The sequence below is a fragment of the Leptonotus elevatus genome, chromosome 20, assembly GCF_054856555.1.
Source record: "Leptonotus elevatus isolate MCC_2025b chromosome 20, RoL_Lele_1.0, whole genome shotgun sequence".
Classification (NCBI taxonomy): Eukaryota; Metazoa; Chordata; class Actinopteri; order Syngnathiformes; family Syngnathidae; genus Leptonotus; species Leptonotus elevatus.
Genome location: NC_141258.1, coordinates 14917356 through 14943789, shown reverse-complemented (window position 1 = coordinate 14943789; position 26434 = coordinate 14917356). Strand labels below are relative to the sequence as shown.

The following is a 26434-nucleotide window of genomic DNA, read 5'->3' as shown; positions in this document are numbered from 1 at the left end:
ATTAGTTGCCTGACACACTAGCACTTGTGTAGCTGGCTCTGACCATGAGCATCATACTAAAGCCACAATCTGTGGGTCAAATTAAATGCAATGAATAAAGGTTAGTTTAACTGCATCACTGCTACTGCTTTGGGGTATTTGTTATACCACAGAGTTAGCATGGTGGAGTTAAGAGGACCCAAATGCACCCAAATGGAAGCAGCAAGTGCCCTCAAAAACACAATATTTATTTCCAAAAGCAAAGTCAGTAGTTTTGATACAGACATCTTAAACCATGGATGTGAATAGTACTACACATCTGTTAAGTTGTGTAGAAAATGGATGATAATAATAGTTAGTGCATGTGCAGATATCTTGCTTGCCACTTTTCTGCTCAATAAACTGTAAAAAGAAAAACAAAGTGTATACCAAGATGGTTTCTTATTTTTGATTCACTAAGTGTGATATTTTAGAGTGCCTTGTTAAAGGAAGAGAAATATTATGAGTTGGAAGGGATTGGTAATACCTTACATTCCTAATTCTGCTGGGTCTGAGCATTTGTATACACAAATGAGCTCTGCTCCGCTCTAACTATTCCAACCACACTGATAGGGCCAAAGGGGTGGACCTACATAGCCGAACGTGCAGACTTTTTTTCCCCCACTGTGTGTGTGCATCCCAAATTTGTGTATGGGAGGAGAAAGGGAGGGGTTTAATGACAGGGGGAGAGCCAAATGGAAAAAAGGAGAGCGGCTAGAGAGAGAGAGAGAGAGAGAAAACACTGTTGGTTGTAGCTTGACTTCGGGGTTTCTCTGCTTGGTGAGGCATTCACATCCCAGAGCTCATGCGGTAACGTCCAGCTTTGCTTGGCACCACTTAAAAAGTGGCTTGAACACAGGATTTGCCAAAGTCAGAGAAAGAGCATTTATGCTTGAGACAGAAAAGGATCTCTGCTAGTAAGAGAGGCCCGGTAGAAGGTGAGAAAGGGACCAAGAAGAAGATCTGAAGAAGTCTGATCTATTAACACATTGAAACATCACTGACATGGCAGCAATGGAAGCACTGGAGTGCTCAAGCGCTCAGCTCGAGCCACATTCCCTTACCGAGATCTCAGACGACGAAGTCAACATCCATCCCTCCGAAGACGAAGATGATGTTCTTGCAGTGGCAAAGAAAGAGCTGTCCACCATGGAAACGGAAGGGGAGGCTGCCGAAGACAAGGATGAATCAGGCAAGTCAGACCAGCAGGTAAATGGGGTGCTGGTGCTGTCTTTGCTCGACAAGATCATCGGTGCCGTGGACCAGATCCAGCAGACTCAGAGCGGGCTGGAGTCCAGGCAGCAGGAGATGGAGCGCTCGGTGACCAACATCCAAGGCGAGCTCACCAAGCTGACCAAGAACCACAGCACCACATCCAACAGCGTCAACAAGATGATGGAGAAGGTACGGAAGGTGAGCGTCAACGTCAAGACTGTGAGAGCCAACTTGGAGAAGCAAGGGGGACAAATCAAGAAGCTGGAGACCAATGAGGCCGAGCTGCTGAAAAGACGCAACTTTAAAGTCATGATATACCAGGTGGGTGAGAGTTTATTTGCTTGTCTCAGTTTGAGTGTCAGAAGCTCTAATGTTGGATGGATGGGTGTGGCCCCCTTGTGAACTCATTTTAAACATTGAACTCCTTAATATCTAATTAAAGTAGAAGCCTGATACTGTGTAGATTTCCAAATATGGAAATAACAAATTGTTTATTTTATGAATGAATGGTTTTGAATATGATGGAAGTTAGTTTACTTAAGACGCAGATGACTTCCAGGGTGTGGCTAAATTTGATCATGCTGGCAAGTGCTCAAGTGCCATGCTGTCTCATAACAAAAAAAAAAAACTATATTTATACATAGATATTTACATACTTGTGTATGTATGTATACATACACACATACAGTGGACTAGGGATTGGGTCGGCCCATGAATAGCAAAAAAAATGTGTGCAAATGACACAGATTGAAATGCATTGAAACCCCCCAAAATCACCTGAAAACACTGATAACCCCTCAAAATATCATATCATAGCATATCTAAATTCTAATTCTTCTGTCAGTTTACAAGAAAGTTACTATGTAGTATGTACTGTATTTGGTCTTTGATCCCAGATGTTGCTTTACACCGCCCCTGCCCCACCCTATAGTGTACATTGGTTCAACACTTGGAATCCACTCCAGGTGCCTTCAAGATATTTTCCTTCCATAGCACATGATGGATAGACCTGAAGAATACAAGCCTTCACATGTGAAAATGTTCACTGGTTGTCAAAGTCATACATAATTAGTTTTGGAAGTAAATTCTCTCCGACTCTTTCCCTAGATCAAAAAAAAGAATTAAAAAAAAGTGGAAAATACCACAAGTGTGTTGCAAGTTGTGTTTAAAAGGTAATAAGAGAGGAAAAAGAGCAAAGCAAATACAGTACTATATTTTAAGAGAAACCTTCTTTTTTTTTGCTTTGAAAAGAGTTCAGGGGAGCCCTATTTTCTTTTTTTAGCCTGTGAGGCAGCAGTGTGATGTGTAACGGCTTGCAGCTTTTTGCACTGTGGCGCAAGAACATTCAGAGTTTCCACCCTTGACTCAGACTTCATGTCTTGGACCAACCTTCCTCTCTGTTTCTTTTATTCTCCATGCAGCTGCTCAGATGAGAGCTCCATTTTAGGTAGTCCAGACTAACTATGAACATATAAAGGACATATTTGCCAAATGTATTGGAGTGTATCATATTTGTCCAACACAAAAATGATATACATTACTATAGACAACATCAGAATTTATTCATAATCACATCAAATCAGGTGAAATGTATACAAAAAGGCTTATGCTTACAGGTTCAACAAAATGTTCTTACGTGGCTGCCAGCAATGTCCTAACTTTTGATTCACTCATTTCAAAGAGACAGGCAAATAAAAACAGGAGAATGTTCAAATTCTTTTGTAATCCTGCTGAACTCCAAAAAGATTTTCACTCATAGCAGCATTTTTCAACACAGAGAACAAGAAAATACATGAAGCTCAAATGGTTCCTTTCATGTTTAGATTTTGTAGCTTTCAATTCCCAACAAAACTGCACTTGTGCCCGAAAAACATGATTTTACAAAACAGATAACTGAGAGTGAAGTCTGGCCAATTTTATGGTAATTACATCTGACAAAGTTTTGCAGCAACCAATTGGACTTGTTCTTCCTCTAACTTCAAAGTCACAAGTGTAGTAATTATGACGGTTCCTGATTACATACCCGGAAAAACAAAAATTACTGCTTTCGTTACCATGACAACCTAGAGCTGAGCTAAGGGGTTGAATGTGGCCAGAGGCTTTGACTTGTAGAAGCGGAGCCCAGAATGTGGGGGGAAAAAGCCAGTTAAGACAATAAAAGTATTCTCTCTGCTTGAAGCAGCGCTTCAAAAGCTACATTTCATACACTTGTCAATGTTTGCGCTTATCGGTGGAAAAAGTGCATGCAGCACCGCAGACACATTGGCAACACTGGTGTGAAGACTTAACCTTTTCAGTTTTGATCCATCCATTTTTATAGAGAACTAGAAATTGCAAGTGTCCTCCCAGACCAGAAGTCTCGCGTAGTACCAACAAACACAAACTACAGTGAAAAATCCAAACCTATTATAACCAGTGTGCTACCAGTTGCCCATTTCTGAGTTTGTTTTTTCATGAAACAATGGTTATGGCTAAAAAGCTAATAAATCACATGATCACCTCATAAACATATTGCACACAGAACAAATTGATGGCTAACTAATTTTGTATTCCAAAGGGAAATAGTTACTTCAGATTTTGTTAATTTTATTTAAATAAAGGGTTTGTTAACAAATAAAATGCTGCTATAATAGGAAAGCTTTACAAAGCCCAATGAATGCAACCTGGGAGTGGTCGATTTCCAATTTCAAAAATATTTATCCACACAAATAATAGAAATAGAAAAAAAAGATTATTTATTTAGAAAAAAAAATATTATCAACCTTGTCTTGCATTCCAGTTTAATGCCGATGCGCCATGGGGAGCAAGCACGTACCTTTGTCCCAAATATGGCCATGTGCAAGACTGTCCAGTAGAGACTGATAAGATGAGATAAGGCGAGAGGACAATAAAGTGCACTGTAAGAATTGGTGACCCGAGATTCCCCTTCACATCACGGTGATGGGTCAGAATGCTGAACTGTGGGAGGTCAATGTAAAGGTGCTGAAGGAATCCATCCCCTCTGTGAGCTTGGGTGTGTTCTAATGAGGAGGAGCAAGAGACCATATTTAGACAGCTGATTCATTGCACAAGCAGCCATTGTTCTCTGCACAAACCTCCTGCCTACACATCTTCACGTGGAACAAGTACGGTTCCAGCACTGATCCCCCCGTTCCTCCCTCTCAGCACCTCCACCCTTGTAGATAACTCACTCCACATCTTTTCCACCTCAAGCCGCCACGCCCTAATCCACCCTACTCATCGCCTTCATTCCTGCTACTCTACTTGCATTTCATTACTTGCTTTTTCTAAACGTGTTTTGTTCACTCATCTACTATTCTGTATTAATGTTAAATGGTGCATTTTCCCCCATATCTCCAACTGTCCTGATCAGGGGCCTGGTTGAGCCCATCCCTTCTGACTATTTCCTGGACTGGTTAGTCACAGGGTTATTGTGAAAAAGGGTATGAAGTGGGAATTGAGCATGTGCCACGTGCATAAAAGCCAGCCACCTCACAACCAACTCTCCTGTCAATAAAGCATTTATTCTTGCCACCATATTATCATTAAAAAAAATGCCTTTCAGACACAACAGTAAGGCTGTAACTACACATGTATGTATTTTAGATTTTTCAATACATAATATTTGGTACAGTACAGAGGAGTACCAACTCTCCACACAAATCATCATTTGGTTAGGGACAGGAAGTTTCTTGCTTAGCCACAAGCACATAACACACACACAACACCGTGGCGGCTGTGGCTCAGGGTGTAGAGACGGTCGCTCAGTAACCAGAAGGTTGGCTGTTTGATTCCCACTCTCCCCAAGTAATGTGTCGTTGTGTCCTTGGGAAAGGCACTTCATACACATTGCTTCCAGTGCTACTCACACTGTTGTATGGAAGGTGGTCGGAGGGGCCATAGGCACATACTGGCAGCCTCGCTTCGGTCAGCCTACCCCAGGGCAACTGTGGCTACTTAAGTAGCTTACCGCCACCACAGTGTGAATGTGTAAGTGCATGAATAATGTATCCATTGTGAAGTGTCTTTGAGTATCAGTATATAAACCCGATGCATTATTATTATTATTATAAACAAACACAGTGCAGCTCAGCCTCTTGCAAGTGGTGTCATGGTTAGCGATAAACTTTAGCATTACAGTAAACCTTCTTTATTATCGTGGGGGTTACGTTCCAAAAACCTCCAACAATAAGTGGTAGTTCTGCTAAATACTGTTTTAAATACTCCCTAGTCACTGTACTGTATGTTTTTGTAACATGTATGACACTTTTTTTAATCGATTTTTAAACACACTTCAAAATAATACAAACACATTAAAAATATATATTTCATTTACTGAGAGAGCAAGAAGAGGAATGGACAAGACGAAAATATTGTACAGTGTAACAGTGTAACAGTTGCAGTGTTTACAGAAGAAGCAATTTTTACCAAACTGAACTGAATGTACTTCTTCATCTCACAATATACATCAATAATCATTCCAAAAGGTGCACATTATGAAATGAATATATAGTCGGTGATTTCTGTAGGCATAAAAAGCAGGATTAAGGAGTTCAATATCCTTCTGATCTTATTAGACACTTCCTGTTTTATTTTACTCTTTCAAATGTATGGTGTTAAACACAGTCATGTGCTGCCACCTAGTGCCAAAGGTGGAATTGCATCCCAAAATAGATTAAATCAAAGTGGACCAAAAAAATATGTGAAATAGCAGAATCTGCCAATGGAGGCGAATTTACTATACATCAAACTTTGTATTTCAAGTGGCAAATCAATAAAAAATTGATAGTTACAAAGAAATACAGTAGCCAAGAGAGAAACCATCATTAAAGAAGAAAGCAACCAGCTATACAAGATACATTGAGTTTTTTTTTTTTTTTTTCAATCATTGTAGCTGATAGCTACTGACACCCAATAGCTGTTTTGCAAAGCATTTTGCTACATTGAAAATAACACAGCCTGGGAGTTATAATTCAAAATGCATCATGAGTAAACCCCCTCCTCTTTCACAGGTCGACCCAGGCCCAAATATGGACATCATAGTCTCAAAAGCTCTGGGCTAACTTTACAAGCAAGATTGTGTGAAATGTTCTTTCGACAGACACCAATACTTCACCCCCCAAAAACTTCTGGAGTGTTTGTTTCAAGGTTCGTTAGGTACAAACTGTGTTTGTGTGACAGCAAGATGGCAAAGTCATGTAAGAGGCTAAAATTGAGAAAGAAGGTGAGAGGATAAAGAATAGGAGTATGGCGACAACGTAAGAGAGAGATGTCTAAAAATAGCAGCTATCGCATACTTGTTTGATTGTGAGAAGGAAAGAGCCATTGAGACTGTGTTCCTGTTTGGTCATGAAGATCTGATGCAGGACTGAAGACTTTGTGTTTACATTTACACCACAACATAGGAATGTTTATATAAAATACTTCCTGATTCTAATATGATTGCTAGGACCAAGAAAAAGGAAGTCAAACTTTTCATGTAAAATGCTAACAAAAACATTGAATAATTGTTGATCAAATGCATCTTATCCATCAATCTTTTATACAACTTGTCTTCGTTGAGCTAAACAACCATACATTATTATTATTACATTTAGGTCAAATTTGGTATAGCATGGAAGCACTTATACAAACCCAACCACAGTGGCACCTAAAAGACAGAAAGGTTTTCCAAACAATTCTTGACTTGTCTTGTAAAAAACAAAAATAACAAAAAACAGCTACTGACCAACACTGTTACACAACTTACACTGTGTCCCGCATGTGTGACACTCATGTGATGAAAGCAGATCAAAGCTCATTTTCCGCACTATACCATGGCAAGATAAACTGAACCGTGGTGAGAATGGAATTAGTTTACCTTGTTGGGGTGGTATCACCAACTCAAATTATTTTCTTTCTTTTTCTTTTTAAGCAAATTATAAATGAAAACAGCCTGGAATGTGATTGTCTTGTGTATTGAAACTGTGTCTTACACAAACTGCTTTTTCATTTCTTGACTTTTCCACACAAGTCAGATGCAGATGACTCATATTCCCAAGATGTGGTTATACTAAAACATAATCACATTTTGTCTCCTCTTATGATTCCATTGCTCATGTGATTTTAGTGATAAATCCCCAGAAAGGCTGGCTATTAGATTGGTCTTAAAAGGGCTGAAAAGGTGTCATGATAAAGCATATTACTGTATACGCAAATGTTAATTTGATCATTAAGAACCAAATAAGATAAGGCAGACCTGCATTTGTAATTTTCCCTACGGCTTCTCGAATGAGACTCCCTTTGAAACATTAAAAAGTCAGATGATCTTGTGGTGACAAAATTATGTCCATATTGATGCAAATATTTGAGATAATTTCACAGTCTGACTTTTGTTTGATATTTTCATGGTTTTAAATTACTGAGTTATTTCCTGATTTCAAAAGTCGGTTTGCACGAGTATCTGTGTTTAATTTTTGAATATTATTAAATATTTGCTCCTCATGAGCCCAATTTTCCAGTCGAATCTTGATTGGAAATGTGCCTCATCGCATTAGTTTATGTATTGTACTCAGTTCTAGTCAAATCCAGTTTTGTTTGTTTGGGTGTTGCCATGTTACTGAGTCAGTTTATTTATTTGTTTAAACTTTCCTGAGTTATGGGTATGTGTTGTTAATCCTTTCAGGTGCCCAGTGTGTTAGTCATTCCTACATTTTTGCCAAGCCATTAGTTCATGATTTCCTCACTTATACCTTTGTTAATTGTGTGACAAGCCAGATGAAGGTGCAGTTGTATTTCACTCAAAATTGTCAAAATAATAAGAGAAGTCACAAGTGGCATTCACTACAGTGCAAAAGTCATTTCAAAAGGATATTAAATACTTTTTTTGTTTTGTTATTCCTATTTTAGTGGCATGTTGGTTTCCCACCACAACGGAATAACATCAGTTCCTCAGGTGCAAGCTAAGAAAAAGTGAGTCTCATCCTTGAAAAGTAGAGCAATAGAGAAATAGGCTAGGTGCCTATTTTCCACCCCAAAGACTGGAAGAAAAATTCTTGAAAATTGTCATATTTTGTAAATTTATTTATACAGCAAAATTCTTGAAAATTGTCATGTTTTTCCCATTTATTTATATAGCAATGCATGTTACATTTTGAAGCCTGAAAACACGAATATTTAAAAATGGGACTTGAAGAGTTGCAAAATAGTTTAGCCCCACTAAACTCTCTTTTACCACCTCATGCCCACCTCCCCTGCCAGATGAAGAATCCCTTAATGGTTATGAGGTCTCTGAGGTGCAGACCACGGTCATACTCTTCTTTCCTAGACTGATGTTGATGTGGCTTACTACAAAGACTTACACAGACTAGTTTTGACAAGCTCCATTGACCACTATCAATAAGAAAAAAATATGGGGGCCGTAAAAGATCAAAAAGGCTCAATATACTGGACTAGTGAAAAATTTGCTGCTGCAGGTCCACAGGTTAGGGGGTGGAAAACCAACTAGAAACCCTTGTTATGCCACTTCAAAAATGAATTTACTCTTTTGATTCCATGCCTCCATTTGGGACCAAAAAATTCCTACAATGTTGAAAGTGTTGGACACAAACACAAACAGCAGTGGTGGAAACCACTTTCTTTTACAGCTTTATAAATCTCACCATAAATGCCAAGCTCCTCCATTGTTATTGAAATTACTAACATGAGGTTGCCATGGGAACGGCCACCGTCATGCCACAGTGCATCCATGTCACTGTTAGTTAAGCATGGGGAAATGTACATAATATAGGGCTCATAATATATATATATATCAATATTTGTTCATCATGCTTGTGTGTTTACCTTTAGTTTGTGTTAATGTGAGTGTATTTACATGTGTACACGTTTGTTTATATTTATGTATCTGTATGTACCGACATGAAAGTACATGATCAGAACGCCCCTGAACCAAAGTATGTGGTAAACACAACCTCCAGTGATAGCTGACAATGGCAAGCTGTGTCTTGCAGGGAGAGCTAAAAGAAGTAAGAGTAAAACACTCCACAGCTTCCTCACTTAAGCATGTCTGCAACCTTGGAAACGGTTCATGAAATCTTTATTTTGTGTTAGATTCATGGATGCATAAGAACAAAGTTGCCCTGTTTAAGTCCACATGATAAGTGTATGCAAACCGTGTTGGTCTAAGTCAACACACGGGAGGTCAGCACAATCTTCTTGGCCAATGGCTGTAAAAATACACCAGAAGTGGAGAGAAAATGTATCTGCAGCAGTTGGGGTTATCTGGAACTAAAACACACAGAAATATTTGTTATGTTGCCATGGCGCTAATGCTGATCTGTCTCATTTGCACTGATCCAATATGCCGCATTTAGTCTTCTTTCCTACTGTGGCTGCAATGTAACCACAGAGGAATTGAAAAACAAAGGCAGGTGTGTTGGGGTAAGGAATGAAGGGAATTTGTGCAGATGGAAGGAAATGGAAAAAAGAACAGCAGACAGAAATAAAAAAATACAAAAGTTCTAATAGGGGGGGGGGTGAGTGGGGGAGGAGGAGAGAGCACGCTACCATGCTCTAGTGCAACACCATGCCGGGTGACTCATCCCTTGCTCTCCCCCCTCGGGGAGCTGTGGCATGCCATCACTTTATATAGCAATCTTGCTCGCTCTGGTCCCATGTCTCTGATTGAAGTGAACTACTGGAAAAATAGGGAGATGAATAGTGAGTTCCCTTCCCAGATTTTTATGCTGCGTGTGACCGTCACACACTTTCCCATGGTAGTCTCTGGAGAAATGTTTCCCCACAAAGCAAACAGTGCTTTGACGAGACAAAGCCATGTATGTCCACACACCCAACACCCTTCAAAGACAATACACAACAATTTCCTCCTTTAATTATGGTTTAGGGAGAACTACAAAGGGACAAATACCACTCACTGAGTTAACTTAAAAAATAAAAAATATAGAAGAAAAAAAATCTAAAATATTCTTCAAAAAACGCTGATAAATATTCAATATATTTGCCACGTAAAACCGGGAGAAATATTGAAAACAAATCCCAGAAAAAAGTGTCAAAATCCAAAATATGAAAAAATATTGAACAAAAAATGTGAATATGCGAATTTGTGGGTGCCAAACTGCAAATATGCAAGGATGGATTGTAGTTTAATGTTGTAATATCACTATTCACCATTAGAAGGCAGACATGTTATAGTGCGCTTACACTGTGTCTTATACATACTGGCGGAGCCAGACTTTTATAAATTGGGGGGTCTGGGGAGGAGGGGCAAAAGATACTTCAGGATATTCAAAGATTATGCCGAATAATTCGTTTCATAATAAAATAATTTCAATCGGACTCTCTAAATGTTGAAATACATTTAAGTACATATTGACCACGCAGGAGATTTTTGCACAAAATGTGTGGTTTATTAACAATGTACAAAAAGATTCAGTTTATGAAATAATAAACATCAGTGTAATATTAATAGAATTTCAAGACATACACTTGTGTAATTTAATTTGTTTAAGGAACAAATCATATTTTGTCCCCGTTTTTTTATTTTCCACACACCCTATGAAAAAAAAAAAAAATTTGTTCCTTGTATTACTACTTTATTTTATTTTACTTTATTTACTTTTATTACCTAATGTTATTAATGTAATTAAATCCCCACTTCTAGAAAACGTTAGGGCATATATACTAAGTGTTAAGTATTCTTCAAGCTGTTTTGTGTGTAATGTTTATATATCTTATTTTGAAATATATATATATATATATCTATATATATATATATATATATATATATATATATATATATATATATATATATATATATATATCTATATATATATATATATATCTATATATATATATATATATATAAATAATAATGATATATAATATATGCTTTTAATTTGGAAGGCCGCACCGTACTTCTGTTTCCTGTTTCACGTCTCCGTTCGTCATTCAGCTTGTGCATTTATTTTTAGCTTGTGCAAAACGTTAATTTATTGATGTCCGTCCGAAACAATCTATCTGAACATAAAAGTTATTTTAAACAGTCACTAACGTCTCACGGGGAAACCAACATGACATCGCCAAAAATATGTAATCTTGATTGGCCACTGGAGATTCTTATTCTCCAGGCTCCTCGTGAGGTGGATTACAACATTTTGTGGTAAATAGCGCCAGCTACTGTGCAGGAGGGGCATAACAATTAGTAGGCATCAGGTTGGAAAAAATGCTGGCAGGCTGCACTGCAAGACATGCAGCACCATTGCGCCGGTGCTGTGATATGTCATTCATTTGACGCCTGCGGGGTCCAATCACATTTGAGGGGCGGAAATGCCATCCCGGCTTCCCCTCTGGCTCCGCCAGTGCTTATATGGCCCATATACATACTACAATGTTGGCAGGCCAACTAGTTGTTGTTGTTTTCAGTGTTTTTGGAATGTTATGGAGGACAAGCATAATACTGCAATAATATTTAAATTTTGAGTGAGTTGATCCCATCCATCCATCCATTTTCTTAACCGCTTTTCCTCACAAGGGTCGCGGGGGGCGCTGGAGCCTATCCCAGCTGGCTTCGGGCAGTAGGCGGGGTACACCCTGAACTGGTTGCCAGCCAATCGCCAATTCGCCAATCGAGTTGATCACTGTGGAAAAAAAAATACAAAATTAGTTCTTGTACTTAATGTTGGTTTGCTGTTCAGCAGTCAGTTTTGTGCCGTCCATGAATAGTCATTTTTATGCAAGAGAGTCCTTTGCACTGTAAAAACAAACAAACAAACAAACAAACAAACAAACAAACAAACAAACAAACAAACAAACAAAAAGTTTCTGATTATTTTCTCGTTTGCTTCAAACCCTTTGTTGTTGTGATGGCATAGTTGATCTTTTATACATTTACTGAATAATGTACTATCAAAAATGACATTTATCAAGAGCACATATTTGGCACATTAGCATGTATTTTGTCCATATTTCAAATTACATTTTTGTCATACATCTGATTTAGGAAGTGTGTGGTCACAGGAGTGCTGACAAATTGTGGCCCTTCATTGGGTTGCCCCTTCCTGATATATGGAATACATGACAACAATGTGAGGTTGACAATTTAGCCAGCAAATGGTTTGCCACTGTGTAAACAAAATAAAATTCCATGATATATTCAACTTAAAATAAAATCGAATCCAATCCAAACAAAATTACAACCTTAAAATACAAACTTGAACTGTCTTCAATAAATTGGGTCTTTTGATTTAAGCCTACAATTCCATGACCACTTGGCAAATTGTATGTGTTTATGAAGTCATTGCACTTGAATTGTAAGGTTAAAAAAAAAAAAAGAGTTGCCTGAATGGACTGATTTAGTAGGCCAGTATCAAATGGAAATATGGTGTCCCCATTTGCCACTTGAACCGCATTCAGTTCCTCTTTACATCACCAGTTAAGTCATGACGATTCCGTGTTTTCCTGGATTTACTGGAAAATCCCTCAGCATGTGTGTGTGTGTGTGTGCGGGGGTGTGCGCGTGTGTGTGTATGAAAGCCTGTTTTTGTGTGTAAGGCGTGTAATGGAATGTGTACGCCTACATTGGACAGAATTTATGTTGCTCATGCAGGTATCGTTACTACATGCACGCACACTCACAAAGACATCTGGCTTTGGCTTAGCAGTAGGGGAGTGCATGGTAGCTGAAGTTTAAACAGGAAAACAGTAACAGAGAGGGGTGTGTTATGGCGGGATTCCTCTATGCAGTGCTGATGAGAGGTTGCAGTGTGGGCTGAGGGTAGAAAGCGTCCATAGAGTCCACAAACAAACAGTCACTCATACAAGTTGTACACAGAAGTCATCAAACAAAAGCGTATTGACAGATTGTCCTAAATCACCTGCATGAACAAAATGTAAATGTGATGTTTCGGAGAGTAATTATTTTAGTTGCTTTTATGATTTTTTTAATTATTATTTTTATATTTTTGATTTTTATAAACTGTATACGACTGAAAGGGTGCATGAACACAAGGCCACAGATGGCAGAAGTACAGAACATGCCTGGGAATTATTGTTGCAGCTGAGTCCTTGCACTGATTAAATACCACAATGACTCATTGGACTCAGTGCCAACATAAAAATGTCTATATTGGGACGCTGTTTTTCCATGTTTACAAAAAACAAAAACAAAAAAACAAATTCAGTGTTATAATAGTCATGGATTTTTCATTACATTAAGTTTTTTTTATATTATTTTATTTAGTTTACACCCCCCCCCCCCCAATTCAGTTAGTTTTAATTAGTTTCTAGAGTAAATTTGTCTCATTGGTTTTATTAATATGTGTTTGGTTAAGAAATTGCTTAAATTTGAGTAGTTTTACTTGTTTTGTGTTACTTTTAGTTTTTTATGGGCTATTTCTTGTGCTTAATAAAAAATAAAATAAAATTTAAATAAAGGTCACAGTAAGAATTGTGCAATAAAACTCAAAAGGTATCATTTTCAAAAATTATAAGCAGCTGAACAACAATCAACAAGTCAAATACAGGTATAGTACAGTATAACAGTCTGCAGATTTTGAGGTGCAATAAGTACATAACATAACCTTCTGTCCATCTATGTAAACAACAGGCCACTTGCCCATTTGTTTTTATCTGAGACAGTCATAGTCAAATTGGATGATGGATGGATGATAGTTTGTTGTAAACTGTAGATCAGGGTTGTCCAAACATTTTTGAGGGCCGCACACAGAAACATGGAAGTATGCATGGGCCGCCTTGAAATTCTTTAATTTATTAAACACACTGAAATCAAGCAAGCAAGCAATTATACATTGTTTTATTTATCTTTCTGTTAAAAGGGATAAGGCAAATTTAGTTCAGTATATTCAAGAATTTGTGGTTGCTAAGTGCCCTGTATCCCACTCAATTAGATCCACCCCTGCACTGAACAGCAACCAAATTCCATCTCTTCTTACATCAAATTTAAGTAAGTTGACAATTTTTTTAAGTTACTTCAAACTTATTAATGTTCATAAATTAGACCTGAGAAGTTGGATGGTGGACCAGAATTTCCTCGAAGCCGTCCGGAAGTCGTTTTCCATGGCCCCACCGAACTCCTCCCATGTCCGAGTTTTTGCCTCAGTGACCGCCGAAGCCGCATTCCGCTTGGCCAACCGGTACCTGTCAGCTGCCTCCGGAGTCCCACAGGCCAAAGAGGCCCAATAGGACTCCTTCTTCATCTTGACGGCATCCCTTACCGCTGGTGTCCACCAGCGGGTTCGAGGATTGCCGCTACGACAGGCACCAACCACCTTATGGCCACAGCTCCGATCAGCCGCCTCAACAATGGAGGCGCCGAACATGGTCCACTTGGACTCAATGTCCCCCACCATTAACACTGTGTATAATGGAGATGGGGTGCTGCTGACCTTGACTCGGGACATCGTGAATCGGTGGGGAGAATACTTCGAAGACCTCCTCAATTCCACCGACACATCTTCCTTTAAGGAAGCAGGGTTTGGGGACTCTGAGCTGGGCTCCCCTATCTCTGGTTGTCGGAGTCACTGAGGTGGTTGGAAAGCTCCTCGGTGGCAAGGCCCCGGGGGTGGATGAGATCCGCCCAGAGTTCCTAAAGGCTCTGGATAATGTGGCGCTGTCATGGTTGGCACGCCTCTATAACATCGCGTGGACATCGGGGACAGTGCCTCTGGATTGGCAGACCGGGGTGGTGGTCCCTCTTTTTAAGAAGGGGGACCGGAGGGTGTGTTCCAACTATAGAGGGATCACACTCCTCAGCCTCCCGGGTAAGGTCTATTCAGGGGTGCTGGAGAGGAGGGTCCGTCGGGAAGTCGAATCTCGGATTCAGGAGGAGCAGTGTGGTTTTCGTCCCGGCCGTGGAACAGTGGACCAGCTCTTCACCCTTGGCAGGATCCTCGAGGGTGCACGGGAGTTCGCCCAACCAGTCCACATGTGTTTTGTGGACTTGGAGAAGGCGTTTGACCGTGTCCCTCGGGGAGTCCTTGGGTGGTGCTTCGGGAGTACGGGGTACAGAGCCCCCTGATACGAGCTGTTTGGTCCCTGTACGACCGATGTCAGGGTTTGGTCCGCACTGCCGGCAGTAAGTCAAATTCGTTTCCAGTGAGGGTTAGACTCCGCCAAGTTTGCCCTTTGTCACCGATTCTGTTTATAACTTTTATGGACAGAATTTCTAGGCGCAGCCAAGGCGTTTAGGAGGTTTGGTGGCCTCAACATTGCATCTCTGCTTTTTGCAGATGATGTGGTGCTGCTGGCTTCTTCAAGCCGCGATGTCCAACTTTCGCTGGAGCGGTTCGCAGCCGAGTGTGAAGCGGTTGGGATGTAAATCAGCACCTCCAAATCCGAGACCGTGGTCCTCAATCGGAAAAGGGTGGAGTGCCCTCTCCGGGTCGGGGATGAGATCCTGCCCCAAGTGGAGGAGTTCAAGTATCTTGGGGTCTTGTTCACGAGTGAGGGTAGGTTGTAGCGGTAGCTCGACAGGCAGATCGGTGCAGCGTCTGTAGTGATGCGGACTCTGTATCGGTCCGTTGTGGTAAAGAAGGAGCTGAGCCGAAAGGCAAAGCTCTCGATTTACCAGTCGATCTACATTCCTACCCTCACCTATGGTCACGAGCTGTGGGTTGTGACCGAAAGAACAAGATCCCGGACGGATACAAAAATGAGTTTCCTCCGTAGGGTGTCCGGGCTCTCACTTAGAGATAGAGTAATAAGCTCGGTCATCCGGGAGGGACTCAGTGTCGAGCCGCTACTCCTCCGCGTTGAGAGGAACCAATTGAGGTGGCTCGGGCATCTGGTTCGGATGCCTCCTGGACGCCTCCCTGGAGAGGTGTTCCGGGCATGTCCCACTGGCGGAAGGCCCCAAGGACGACCCAGGACACGCTGGAGAGACTCTCGGCTGGCCTGGGAACGCCTTGGGATCCCGTCGGAGGAGCTGGTTGAAGTGGCTGGGGAGAGGAAAGTCTGGGCTTCCCTGCTAAAGCTATTGCCCCCACGACCTGACCCCGGATAAGCGGTAGATGATGGATGGAAATTCGACCATGACACACAGCATAAAGTGGAAGAAATCATTTTTGATTGTAAAATTTTATTATTTTTATTTTCCAGTGTTTTGAAAAGAATGTATTATTTTAGTTATAGATGGTTTATTTGTATGATTTGGCATCTTACTCTGGCCAGCTCCACCGTGTTTTTTTCTTTTTTTAAACCTTGCAGGTCATGTCAATTGTAATTTTTAGTATTTGCTGTGGGCCACTGAAAAATTGATGGCGGACCGCAAAAGGCCCACAGGCCAAAGTTTGGAAACCACTGCTGTAGGTATAGTTTATTAGATTGTTTATTTGTATATTTTAGCCAAAATAAAATAGTCCTTCAACACGTAAAATAAGCAATAATAATGCATGCTATCAAACAACATATCAAAACAATTGTAACAAAAACCAAACATTTCATCAGAATATGTGGGTTCTATCTGAAAGGCTGTGTTGTGGGGAGTGCTGGATAGATGATGCAGACACAGTGAAAGAGAAATGCTGTGTGGTGCTAATCACATCAGCCAGCTGATCTCAGCAACTCCCAAACTTTGTTGCACACACATTTCAAGCATCTACCATGGTTGGCATTTGGAAGAAATCTAGCGTTGCTTTACTAATCATCATAATTAACATAACCAGTTTTACGTTCATTGTTAGAATCAGAATCAAGATGTCAGAAATATGAATGTGCATATATGACATATGGGCTGGGTGATCTTTGTACATAGACCTGTGACACAATTGTTTCTTGCACTCTTGTTATTAATAATAACCGACATCTTGCACTATAAAAATCAACAGAATCTTTCAAACAAACGTTAACAAACATAAAGGTGTGTGTATGTGTGTGTATATATATATATATATATATATATTATTATTATTTTCTAAGGGGAAAATAAACCAAAATTACAATAAATAAGATGATCAGAATGTAGGGCTTTAAAGTTCCACTGTCTGAAGAAAACACATGACTACTCCTACTACATATTACTTAATGTGATTAAACATGAATCGTACAACTAGCTTGAAATAATATTTTACATGTAGAGATTGGGGGGGAAGACTGAACGTTATCAGCGTGTTTCTCTCCTTTTTTTATTATTTTTTATTCGCACCAACATGCTGTGGTATTTTGTGACTACAGTCATTTTCCTCAGATCTACTAGTTTGAGTGTAGCACAAAAGAGAACATGCTGTTTCTGCAGCCTTGTCGAGACAATCAAATAAACACACACTCACACCACCGCCACATACCTCATTTGTCTATTTTCCATGGCTCAGAGTGTGTACCTTCCTGCCTTTGGCACGGCAGCTTCAAGGAGAACAATGTCCCATTAAATTAGAAGGTTCAGGAAGTCGACACAACATGGTGAATGAATGCTTGAACTTTCCCAGATACTCTAGTGTACGTTTTTCATAACGTATGTGCATGTAAGCGCTTTGAACGCACATGCATTCAGGTTGGATCCTTCTCATGCAAACAAAATAGTGAACCACTGTCAGCTGGCAAAATGGGCTCTCCCTGGCACATAAAGTGTTGACTCATTTAAGGTGCTGTAAGTAGAGGTTCTGTGGAAACTAGTATAACTTAAATAGTCCACATCAAATGCCATTTATTTTAATAAACAATTTTTTTTATGTTTATACTGTACAGAGGTGGCAAATCCAGGTCCAGAAAGTAAAAACCCTGCCACAGTTTGGCTTTAGCTCCTGATGCTAGCTAGCTAGCTCCCTAGCAGGTAAACAAGCACCATGGGAGCTAGCTAGTTAGCTAGCGCCTGAGGCTAAAGCCAAACTGTGGCAGGGTTCTTACTTTCTGGACCTGGATTTGCCACCTCTGTCAGTAGGCTATTATAAAATAATTCTTCCTATTTGTGAGACAATTTAGGTATGATGTCATTTTTCAGAAATTCTTTCTTCCGGCCTCTATACTTGGCTAATATTACTTACAATTAGAGGTAGCAGCACTACATATCGTTTGACACTCTCTTGGCCCCATGGAAATTCATTTTCATGTGGATAGAGATCGCCACAATCCACAATTGGTGTGGAAAGACATTTTGACCCTTTGGACATTAGTTGCTAACAACACTGTGTCAAGCAATTACGAAAACCCAATGACTTTTCATCAAGACTGAAGCAAGAATTTCAGCCAGACAAATATTTTCCATTTTCCTTTCAACACAGCTGGTCAGGAAAGCCAGGATTCCTCTTTTAAGGTCAAGTTTACCCAAGACACTGCAAAACAATACCTTCATAAAACCGCCATCAAGCCTCAGCAGAAAACAATAGAATGGAGACCCCCTCTACTCAGTGCCCCACCCTCATCTCCCTTGCCTCGTTTGATGCTATCATCTTCCTGCTAAGCAGATTTCCACTTTTCCACCTCTCTGAAGCATCATCCAATTTGTGCTGGGACTTGCTTCATGCGACAGCAGACCAGCATATCTTCCTGTGTCTTTTGTTCGGACTCTGTTGTGTTCCTGTTTTGTTCAACGAAAGGAAAAAGCACAACATGCGCAAGTGTTGCCTTTCACGAGTACTTCCACCTTCAAGATTTACCATGATGGAAAAAGGAAGTCCTCCCACCCTTTACGCGTCTTTTCCATCCCTTCATTAACAATCTATAGTGCATTGTATTCCAAAGGTGAAGGGTCACACAAGAGGAAAATGTTAGTGAAAAAGTGAGAAAGATGTCTGGTTGATTGATGGGCCAAGAAAATGAAGGCAATGCAAAAAGGGAAAGAGAAACAAGTGGTGCTGTGGAATTCTTCATCAGTGTGGTCATTTCTGTGAAACAAAATTAGCCAATCTATGTATTGCTACACAAAGAAGTCAAATGAATTAGAAAGTTCTGCTTCAATCTACCACACTTCTTTAAATCTCAGCCAAACTGCCTGTAAAGTCAGGTGTCTATGTAAGCACGGCAAATAGACAAGAAGCACATTTACCATGAGGTCACCTTGTGTTAGTGAACCATCACCCGCTATCTGTCTGAACATGTGAATATTGTCAAAGAAAGAAGTACTATATTGAATAATTGCAGGCCCTCTTGCTCAGCCTTCTTGCAACTTTACAATAAAAACTGTTGCACAATCTGAAACTAACTTGATGAGATACATATTTGGAGGTCACAATTCATGGTGCTTTTTCTATTAGTGCATTGTATACAATACATGGTTTTCATATATTTACCCATCTAATCCGGATAGACTGACTCACATTAATGCCAATGTAGAATTTGAGATTTCATTTACAGTTGTGCTTATACATAAGTTTACATACCTAGGAGGGTTTTATGAAATATTGAATTTTTTGGGAGAATATGATTGAACTGGGACCATCTCATTATTTTCTTTATTGCTTTGTTTTATTTAATGATATTGCTATTGTGAAATGCATTATCTTTACAAAAATTTCACCTTATAGGAGGATTTTCATGAGGCATATATCGAGGTCTTGTATGATTTGTCTTTTTTTCTGTCATTTTTTCTCAATAAAATGCTGGGACATTGAACTGTAGAATTTGATATTTTCATTGGACATTAGAATTGTAATCCTAGCAGTCTGTGTTGTGTTAGAGGAATTACCAACATTTATAAGCCATAGCTCTTATTGTTTTTTGGTTTTATTGTTTACATAGTTGCCTCACATTGTTCATTAACATAATGAGGTGAATCTACTGTTTACTGTCTACTGTTTGGTCAAAGTCTTGGTTTTTATGTTATATACTTTTGGAAATCCAAGTGAGCCTGCAAAAGACTATAGGGAGGAACTTGCTTTACCTTTATCCTGGCACGCATGGACAAGTAACAGGTAAAAGTCATTTCATATATTAATGAGAGCAGTGGGGAATGCTTATAGGTTCAGATTTTCGTAGGAGATGATGCTCTTGCACAACCCTTTGGCCAAAGGGATGTTTCCATTGCCTCACCTCTGTCAAGGTTAATGCACATTTTTCTGAGTAATTCCTCCCTCTGGCATGACTGAGATGAGTACAATTTGAAGTATTGTTGCAATAAGTGAAAGGTTCTGTCAAATGTAATGATCCAACAACTCTGTTTAGGCTAGTCTGTAATTTCAGCCCTTTTGCATGACTTTGGTGAGTGATTCACATGCCCCACTTCAGTGATCTTGTATGTATTTGTGTTTATTTGACAAGGAAGAAAAAAGAACAAGCAGACAAAAATCCATATTTAGGGGCATTCAATTACAATTCTGAAGGCATTAAGTGGTCGCCAAACTGAAATTATAACCTACAATGTGAATGTCAGTCAAACCCAAATGCTTAAATAAACACATCTAATTTTAGATTTTAAGATGTACTTATACTTTTTATCATGACAAAACAATTATCTGAAGTTTTTCCACAACTGCATCAAGTTTCCATGTCAGTCCTGTTGCATTCTCCCTAATGTTACAATTGCTAGTATTTTAGTGAGAATGCTGTGATGAAGAAACAGAGAAATACCACAACAGATTTTTTTTAGACAGAATGCTTACGTACACACGCACACTAACGCACGCACACACACCTGCAATTTGACATGCCATATCATTTGCCGAGAATATGTAAAACATCATGTATTATTATCAGGGTTGGGAGGGTTACTTTTAAAATGTATTTCGTTACAGTTACAAGTTACCTGCTAAAAAAATTAGTTAGTAACGTAAACCAAGTACCATAATATTAAAGTTATGTAAAGATTACTTTGGATTACTTTTGGATTACTCCAATACCAAGTATGCTCATGAAGTCAAAATAAAAATAGATATCACTACAATTTATATTTCTATACAGTGCACCCCTGCTATTTGCAGGTGATAGGGACCCAGGCAGCCTACCAATAGCAAACAGAAAAAGCTCATAGAAGAAGCTTTTCCATCAGATGACAAACTAGTTTAGACTGATTCAACAGAAATGTCAAATGTATGCAACAATACACAACATTTTGCATCAAATAAAATATAAATTCCACACAAACTACTTCATTTTAAATTACCATAAAATGGATTACCATATCTAAATTCCCCTCTTTTTATTTTCCAGTTTTGCTTACATATCTCTCTCTCTCTCTCTTGTTCGCTTGCTCACTCTCATCGTAGGAATTATAATCCCTTGAAATAATCCCCATTTTTAATAAATGTACCTGTAATCTGATTATATGTTTTTTTTCCCTGTAACTGTAACGGAATACAGTTTAAAAAAAATTGTATTCTGATTATGTAACGGTGGTACATGTATTCTGTTACTCCCCAAGCCTGATTATTATACATTTGAGGCTTTCATCAACATAACAAATCTTTGTTTTGCATTTACTTCTTACCTTGATACACTCCAGTCTAGTCTATTCTATGACCTCATCAGACATTTGATTTGCTCAAAATTGCCTTTAGTTCTACTGCCCTCTATTGAAAAAACTAACAAAAAAACACTTACTGTAACAGTAAACAAAACTTGAACACTAAAGAAAATAAAACTTATAACAAATGTACGCGTTGTGCTTTCTTTCTTTCCTTTTTTCTTTAGAATTCAAATGAAACTGCAGCACACGGTTAAGTAGTAAAAGAAATAAATGTGCTTTAAATTTGAACCACTTCATATTTATCAATTATTTTTCTCTTCTCCACAGGATGAAGTCAAAGTTCCCTCAAAACTCAACGTTTCTAAGTCCATGCGGGTCTCTGAGTCTGTATCAGGAAGTAGAGGAGGAAGTATGCTGGAGCTCAAGGAAGCTACGGACGAGCCTGGAGAGGAGGCAGAAGAGGGAGAGAAGGAAAACAAACCCACTATAGACCTTTCCTCGGATGAGGAGGGAGTGGAGATCGAGGACGTCCTTTACGAGACCCGTGCTGAGCGTATCAAGCGCAGCAGCCTGCAGCGTGTGCAAACCCTGAAGACGGTATTCTCTAAGGAGAAGATGGATAAGACCAGGCAGAAAACCAAAGATAACCTGGAGAAGACAAGGCAGAAGACAAAAGCTAATCTGGAGAAGACCAAACAGAAAACTAAGGAAAACTTAGAGAATACGAAGCAAAAGGCTAAGGAGAACCTGGAGAAGACCCGTCACAACATTGAGAAGAAGATGGGAAAGCTTGGAACACGGATGAGTGTCAATCCGGAACGCAAGCAGAAGATGCAGACATCCCGCGACAAGATGCAGAAAGCCTTCACGCCAGACCACGTGGTTTATGCCCGTTCCAAGACTGCCGTGTACAAGGTGCCCCCTTTCACCTTCCACGTCAAGAAAGTCCGCGACGGCGCCGTTGAGGTCGTCCAAGGCACTGAGATGGTGGAGGTCTCCCAGAATGCTGAGCCCTTCAACGAAATGGATGAAGACATCGAGGGAGGAGGCGTGGAGGTTGAGATGGAGATGATGAATGGCGGAGATGATGAAGATGAATACGAAGAGGAGGAAAGCCATGATGTCCTGGAGGATAACGAGGATAAAGACAGAGACAGCGACTAGACAACGAATTAGGAATTTGCCAAAGTCTTTGACACCAGCCCTGAGGTTCTTTTGTAAAAACTGAATACAATGTAGGGATTGAACAGATCTGTTCTATTTTCCTTCAATTTGATCCTACGTTTGTTTCCTTTTTGTTCATTCATGACACCACAACATGCTTCCATGCCTAGTTAAAACAGAAACAGTTTGCAAATATCAAAGATTATGAGTGAATTATTTGACAACTAACTCCGATTATGGTTTGACTATACTGTACTATTACCAATGCCTCTTATAGCATTATTTGTATCTGCCAATGGTCAGAATACACATCAGAAAACTAGCTGCCCATAAACCTCCCTTAACAGATGGTTTGTGCTACTTCACCAAAGACTTTGTTTATGCTTTAGCCGTTGTATGTTACTTTTTCTACGTGCTCCTGAAATTGTGTCCAGCAGCAAGGTCAAATAGACAGAAAAACATCATGAAATCACTGTGAAAACAATCAAACAAAAATATTCCAAATTGGCTCATAAAGGGACCAACCCAACTTTTCGAGTTAAATGTGTGACTGACATTTTTCGGGGTTGTTCGTACGAATCAACCCAAACATAGAAAAGAGTCCAGGTTTGTGGGGATTTTTCTGGGGTACAAAACAACCCGATTTTGGGCAAAAGAAAGAACGAAAAAAAACAATCAAATTCAAAGCAATCGAAAACAACTCAATTTGGGTCAATTGGACCCACTATCTTGGGTCAACCCACGTTAATGAGTCGTCCAATTTTTTATCCCACATTTTTAAGGGCGGAAGTTGTTAAATAATTAACCCCCGAAAATTGGGTATTGGGTGAAACAAATGACCCAAAAGTTGGGTTATTGGATTCATAAATAAATAACCCAAAACGTTGTCGTCCCTTTTTAACCCATTTAGGTTATTTTTGGCCCAACTGTTTTTAGAGTGATCATAAAGTATTTGCATATGCAATGGAGAATCATTGAGCAAATAAAATAAATCCTAAGAGAAGGAACCATGTTCATAATACTTTAAACTACGGTTGCCTTACCTTTCCTTCTTATACAGGTCTAGTCTCCCATACTCTGTTTACTTCAAGCCTTGCTTGCCTTCACATTTAAGAGTTTCCGTTGGAGAATAGACAACTATGAAGCCTCCACATGTGCCACAACAGTATTTTCACCCCCTCTTTGAATGATGTTAGTAATTCACGGGATGTACGTATGTAAATAAACAAAGTGATGTGCAATGCCACAAACAAACATGATGTGGCTTGCTCAACACAAGCTTTAACAACAAGGGCCTAAAACAATTTACAAAATGTTCAATGCTGAGCTAAATTTCAAATTACAGATCCATTGGATTGGTGTTACAAATATACGACTAGACATATATTTATGGTGATTGTGTAGTATTGAAAAATGAATGAATAATGTATATTCTACCATTATGTGGACAAAAATAATGAGATTTGAAGATTTCAACCGGCTGTGAAAATATATGTAACAGTCGCACTACAACGAAAGGCTAAAATTGCCTTTCTTATTCCATTTTTACATCTAACGTACAAGAACTATCCACAAAAATGAGCAAAAGATTTTATTAATTACCTGTTTAATAGCATAAGCAATAATTGTGCTTCATAAAGAAAGAAATATGTGATAAATGGAGAAATAATTCACACATTCATAAAACTAGTTAAGCCTAATTGGGTGAAATAGCTAACCCAGCGCTGGGTCCAAAAGGAACTGTCTGAACCAATGCTGGGGAATTTATACTTATCACGGTTGGTTGAGGATTTGGGGTCAACATTTTGATCCTTCAAGGAGTAACCGCGCATACTGATAAGTTGAAGGTATGGGTTACCACCACATTATCAGTATAGCTGTGGTTAAAAATAATACTGATTTTATTACCAACATTTTCTCAGAAGAAGCTTTTCCATCAGACGACAAACTCTCTCTCTCTGATAAGGACCATTATGTTAAGCAAGTATCGCAACACTGCATAGAGAGATAGTGAATAAATTGCAAAAGAAGCCCGCTACTGCCCCCTGGGGCTCAATCCTTTTGTCATTGTTTTGTCTGCAGTTCATTACAGCTTTCCAATTGTTACTCCAAACATTTCAGTGAAATGGGTTTGTAAATCCACTTTTGTTTAACTAATATGTATTCAGTTGTTTGGTTTGTTAGTCAATAGTATTTGATAAGTGCATTGTGTGGGTCTAACTTACTAAGTATTTTAATAATGTATGTTTTGCGATGACTGCATTCCTTTGGCAAGATAAAATAGAAGTCAATTTGCAAGTACAGTAATCTTTCCAAATAACTCAAGTATTTTGTTTGCCAAATAGGCTGGGAAATACAGTAAACTTGTAAAATATGTTAAATGACGTTCTGCCGTACTTTTATTATTAAAGCTTATACAGTATCTAGCACAGAAATATGTTTAAATTGTGTTTGTTTTTGTAAATATTCACAATGCAGTTCATAATGCGTAAACATTTTGCATACTAGAGAGCATAATGCATTCAGCTGCCGGCACATACCCTGCATTTAGAAGTTTCGTGAGCCAAAATTGACACGCTTGGAGTAGAGCAAAACATATTCTAGCTTTTTTTATTGCACACTTTATCTTAGTGGTTTAATGATCGGCACTTCAAAGTGAGTTAACATTGTTGTAACAGATTATTGTACAATGTTTCATTACTGAACCACTAATGAATTAATAAAAGCTATTTAGTTCAGTATTGTTTTGTGTGTATGTGTGTTATATGTTAATTATGTTTATTATTATCATATGTATTTAATCTATCTATCATACATATTTAATCAGGACACTGGCATTGTAGTGGTTTACCAACCAAAGTGTGTGAAGTATCATTTGTGAAAAAGAGGATGAAGTAAATTCAATTGCTTCCAAGGGAGACTAAACACCAACTGTTACAGTATTTACATTTCAACTGGTAAGTTCAAAAGCAGTTACTGTATAGATAATTATCATTGATGGACTGGCTTATTAATTCTTTCAAATGTGCCCTTCGACTGTGAAATGGATAACGTGCTCTAATGTAACCCAAACAGACATTGAGTTAGTAAGTGTCCTAATAACATTAATCTGCTCAGCTGTCATCAAAATGTAGCAGAATGAAATTTGAGGTCCATTATAAGGGGCCAAGCTTTCTCTTCAAATGTTTACTTAAGTTTATATGATTTTTTTTTCAGACAATCCACATGGGTTATCATAGATGAAATATTTAAAAGACTCAGTTAAGCAAAATAAAATAACGTATCATAAATTTGATACACCACAGAAGAGAATGCTGTCAGCAGCCCTGCCAAGTTTTAATTATTACAAAAAATAACCAAATAAAAAAATTTAAAAAATCTAATTCTTCTTTATTTTTATTTTTATTATTATTAGAAAATAGTTAATTTTGGTCAAAATAATTGATATTGGATAATTTCCCACGGCACACCTGATGCTCTCACGTGACACTTACAGACGTTACATCAGACATTCATGGCGTTACAATGCCACACAACAAAACTCGCAGATTCACTTAGGAAAAGATGAGTGAAGGCCTGCGCACTTAATATTATTTTTGGTAGGGGTGTGGCTGTTGCTGCTTCCTTATTGTTGCAGATTATAGACATAAATAAAAAAAACACCCTTGTTAATTGATATTTGTATTGTCT

The 26434-nt window shown here is 38.9% G+C and overlaps 1 protein-coding gene across 1 annotated transcript; it reads left to right on the top strand.

Moving 5' to 3' along the window:
- The first annotated feature begins 756 nt into the window (after positions 1–756).
- On the top strand, positions 757–25485 carry LOC147157209 (caveolae-associated protein 1-like). The gene is made up of 2 exons (XM_086065149.1): positions 757–1554; positions 21908–25485. Exons 1-2 carry the CDS (start codon positions 1024–1026, stop codon positions 22742–22744), a joined length of 1368 nt encoding a protein of 455 aa, XP_085921275.1. The 5' UTR covers positions 757–1023; the 3' UTR covers positions 22745–25485.
- Positions 25486–26434: the final 949 nt, after the last annotated feature.

What these genes read in the sequence shown, in the direction of transcription:
- LOC147157209 (XM_086065149.1), top strand. Translation starts at nt 1,024, where the DNA reads ATGGCAGCAATGGAAGCACTGGAGTGCTCAAGCGCTCAGCTCGAGCCA. An exon ending in TTAAAGTCATGATATACCAG is followed by an intron (nt 1,555 to 21,907) that starts GTGGGTGAGAGT and finishes TCTTCTCCACAG; the next exon opens with GATGAAGTCAAAGTTCCCTC.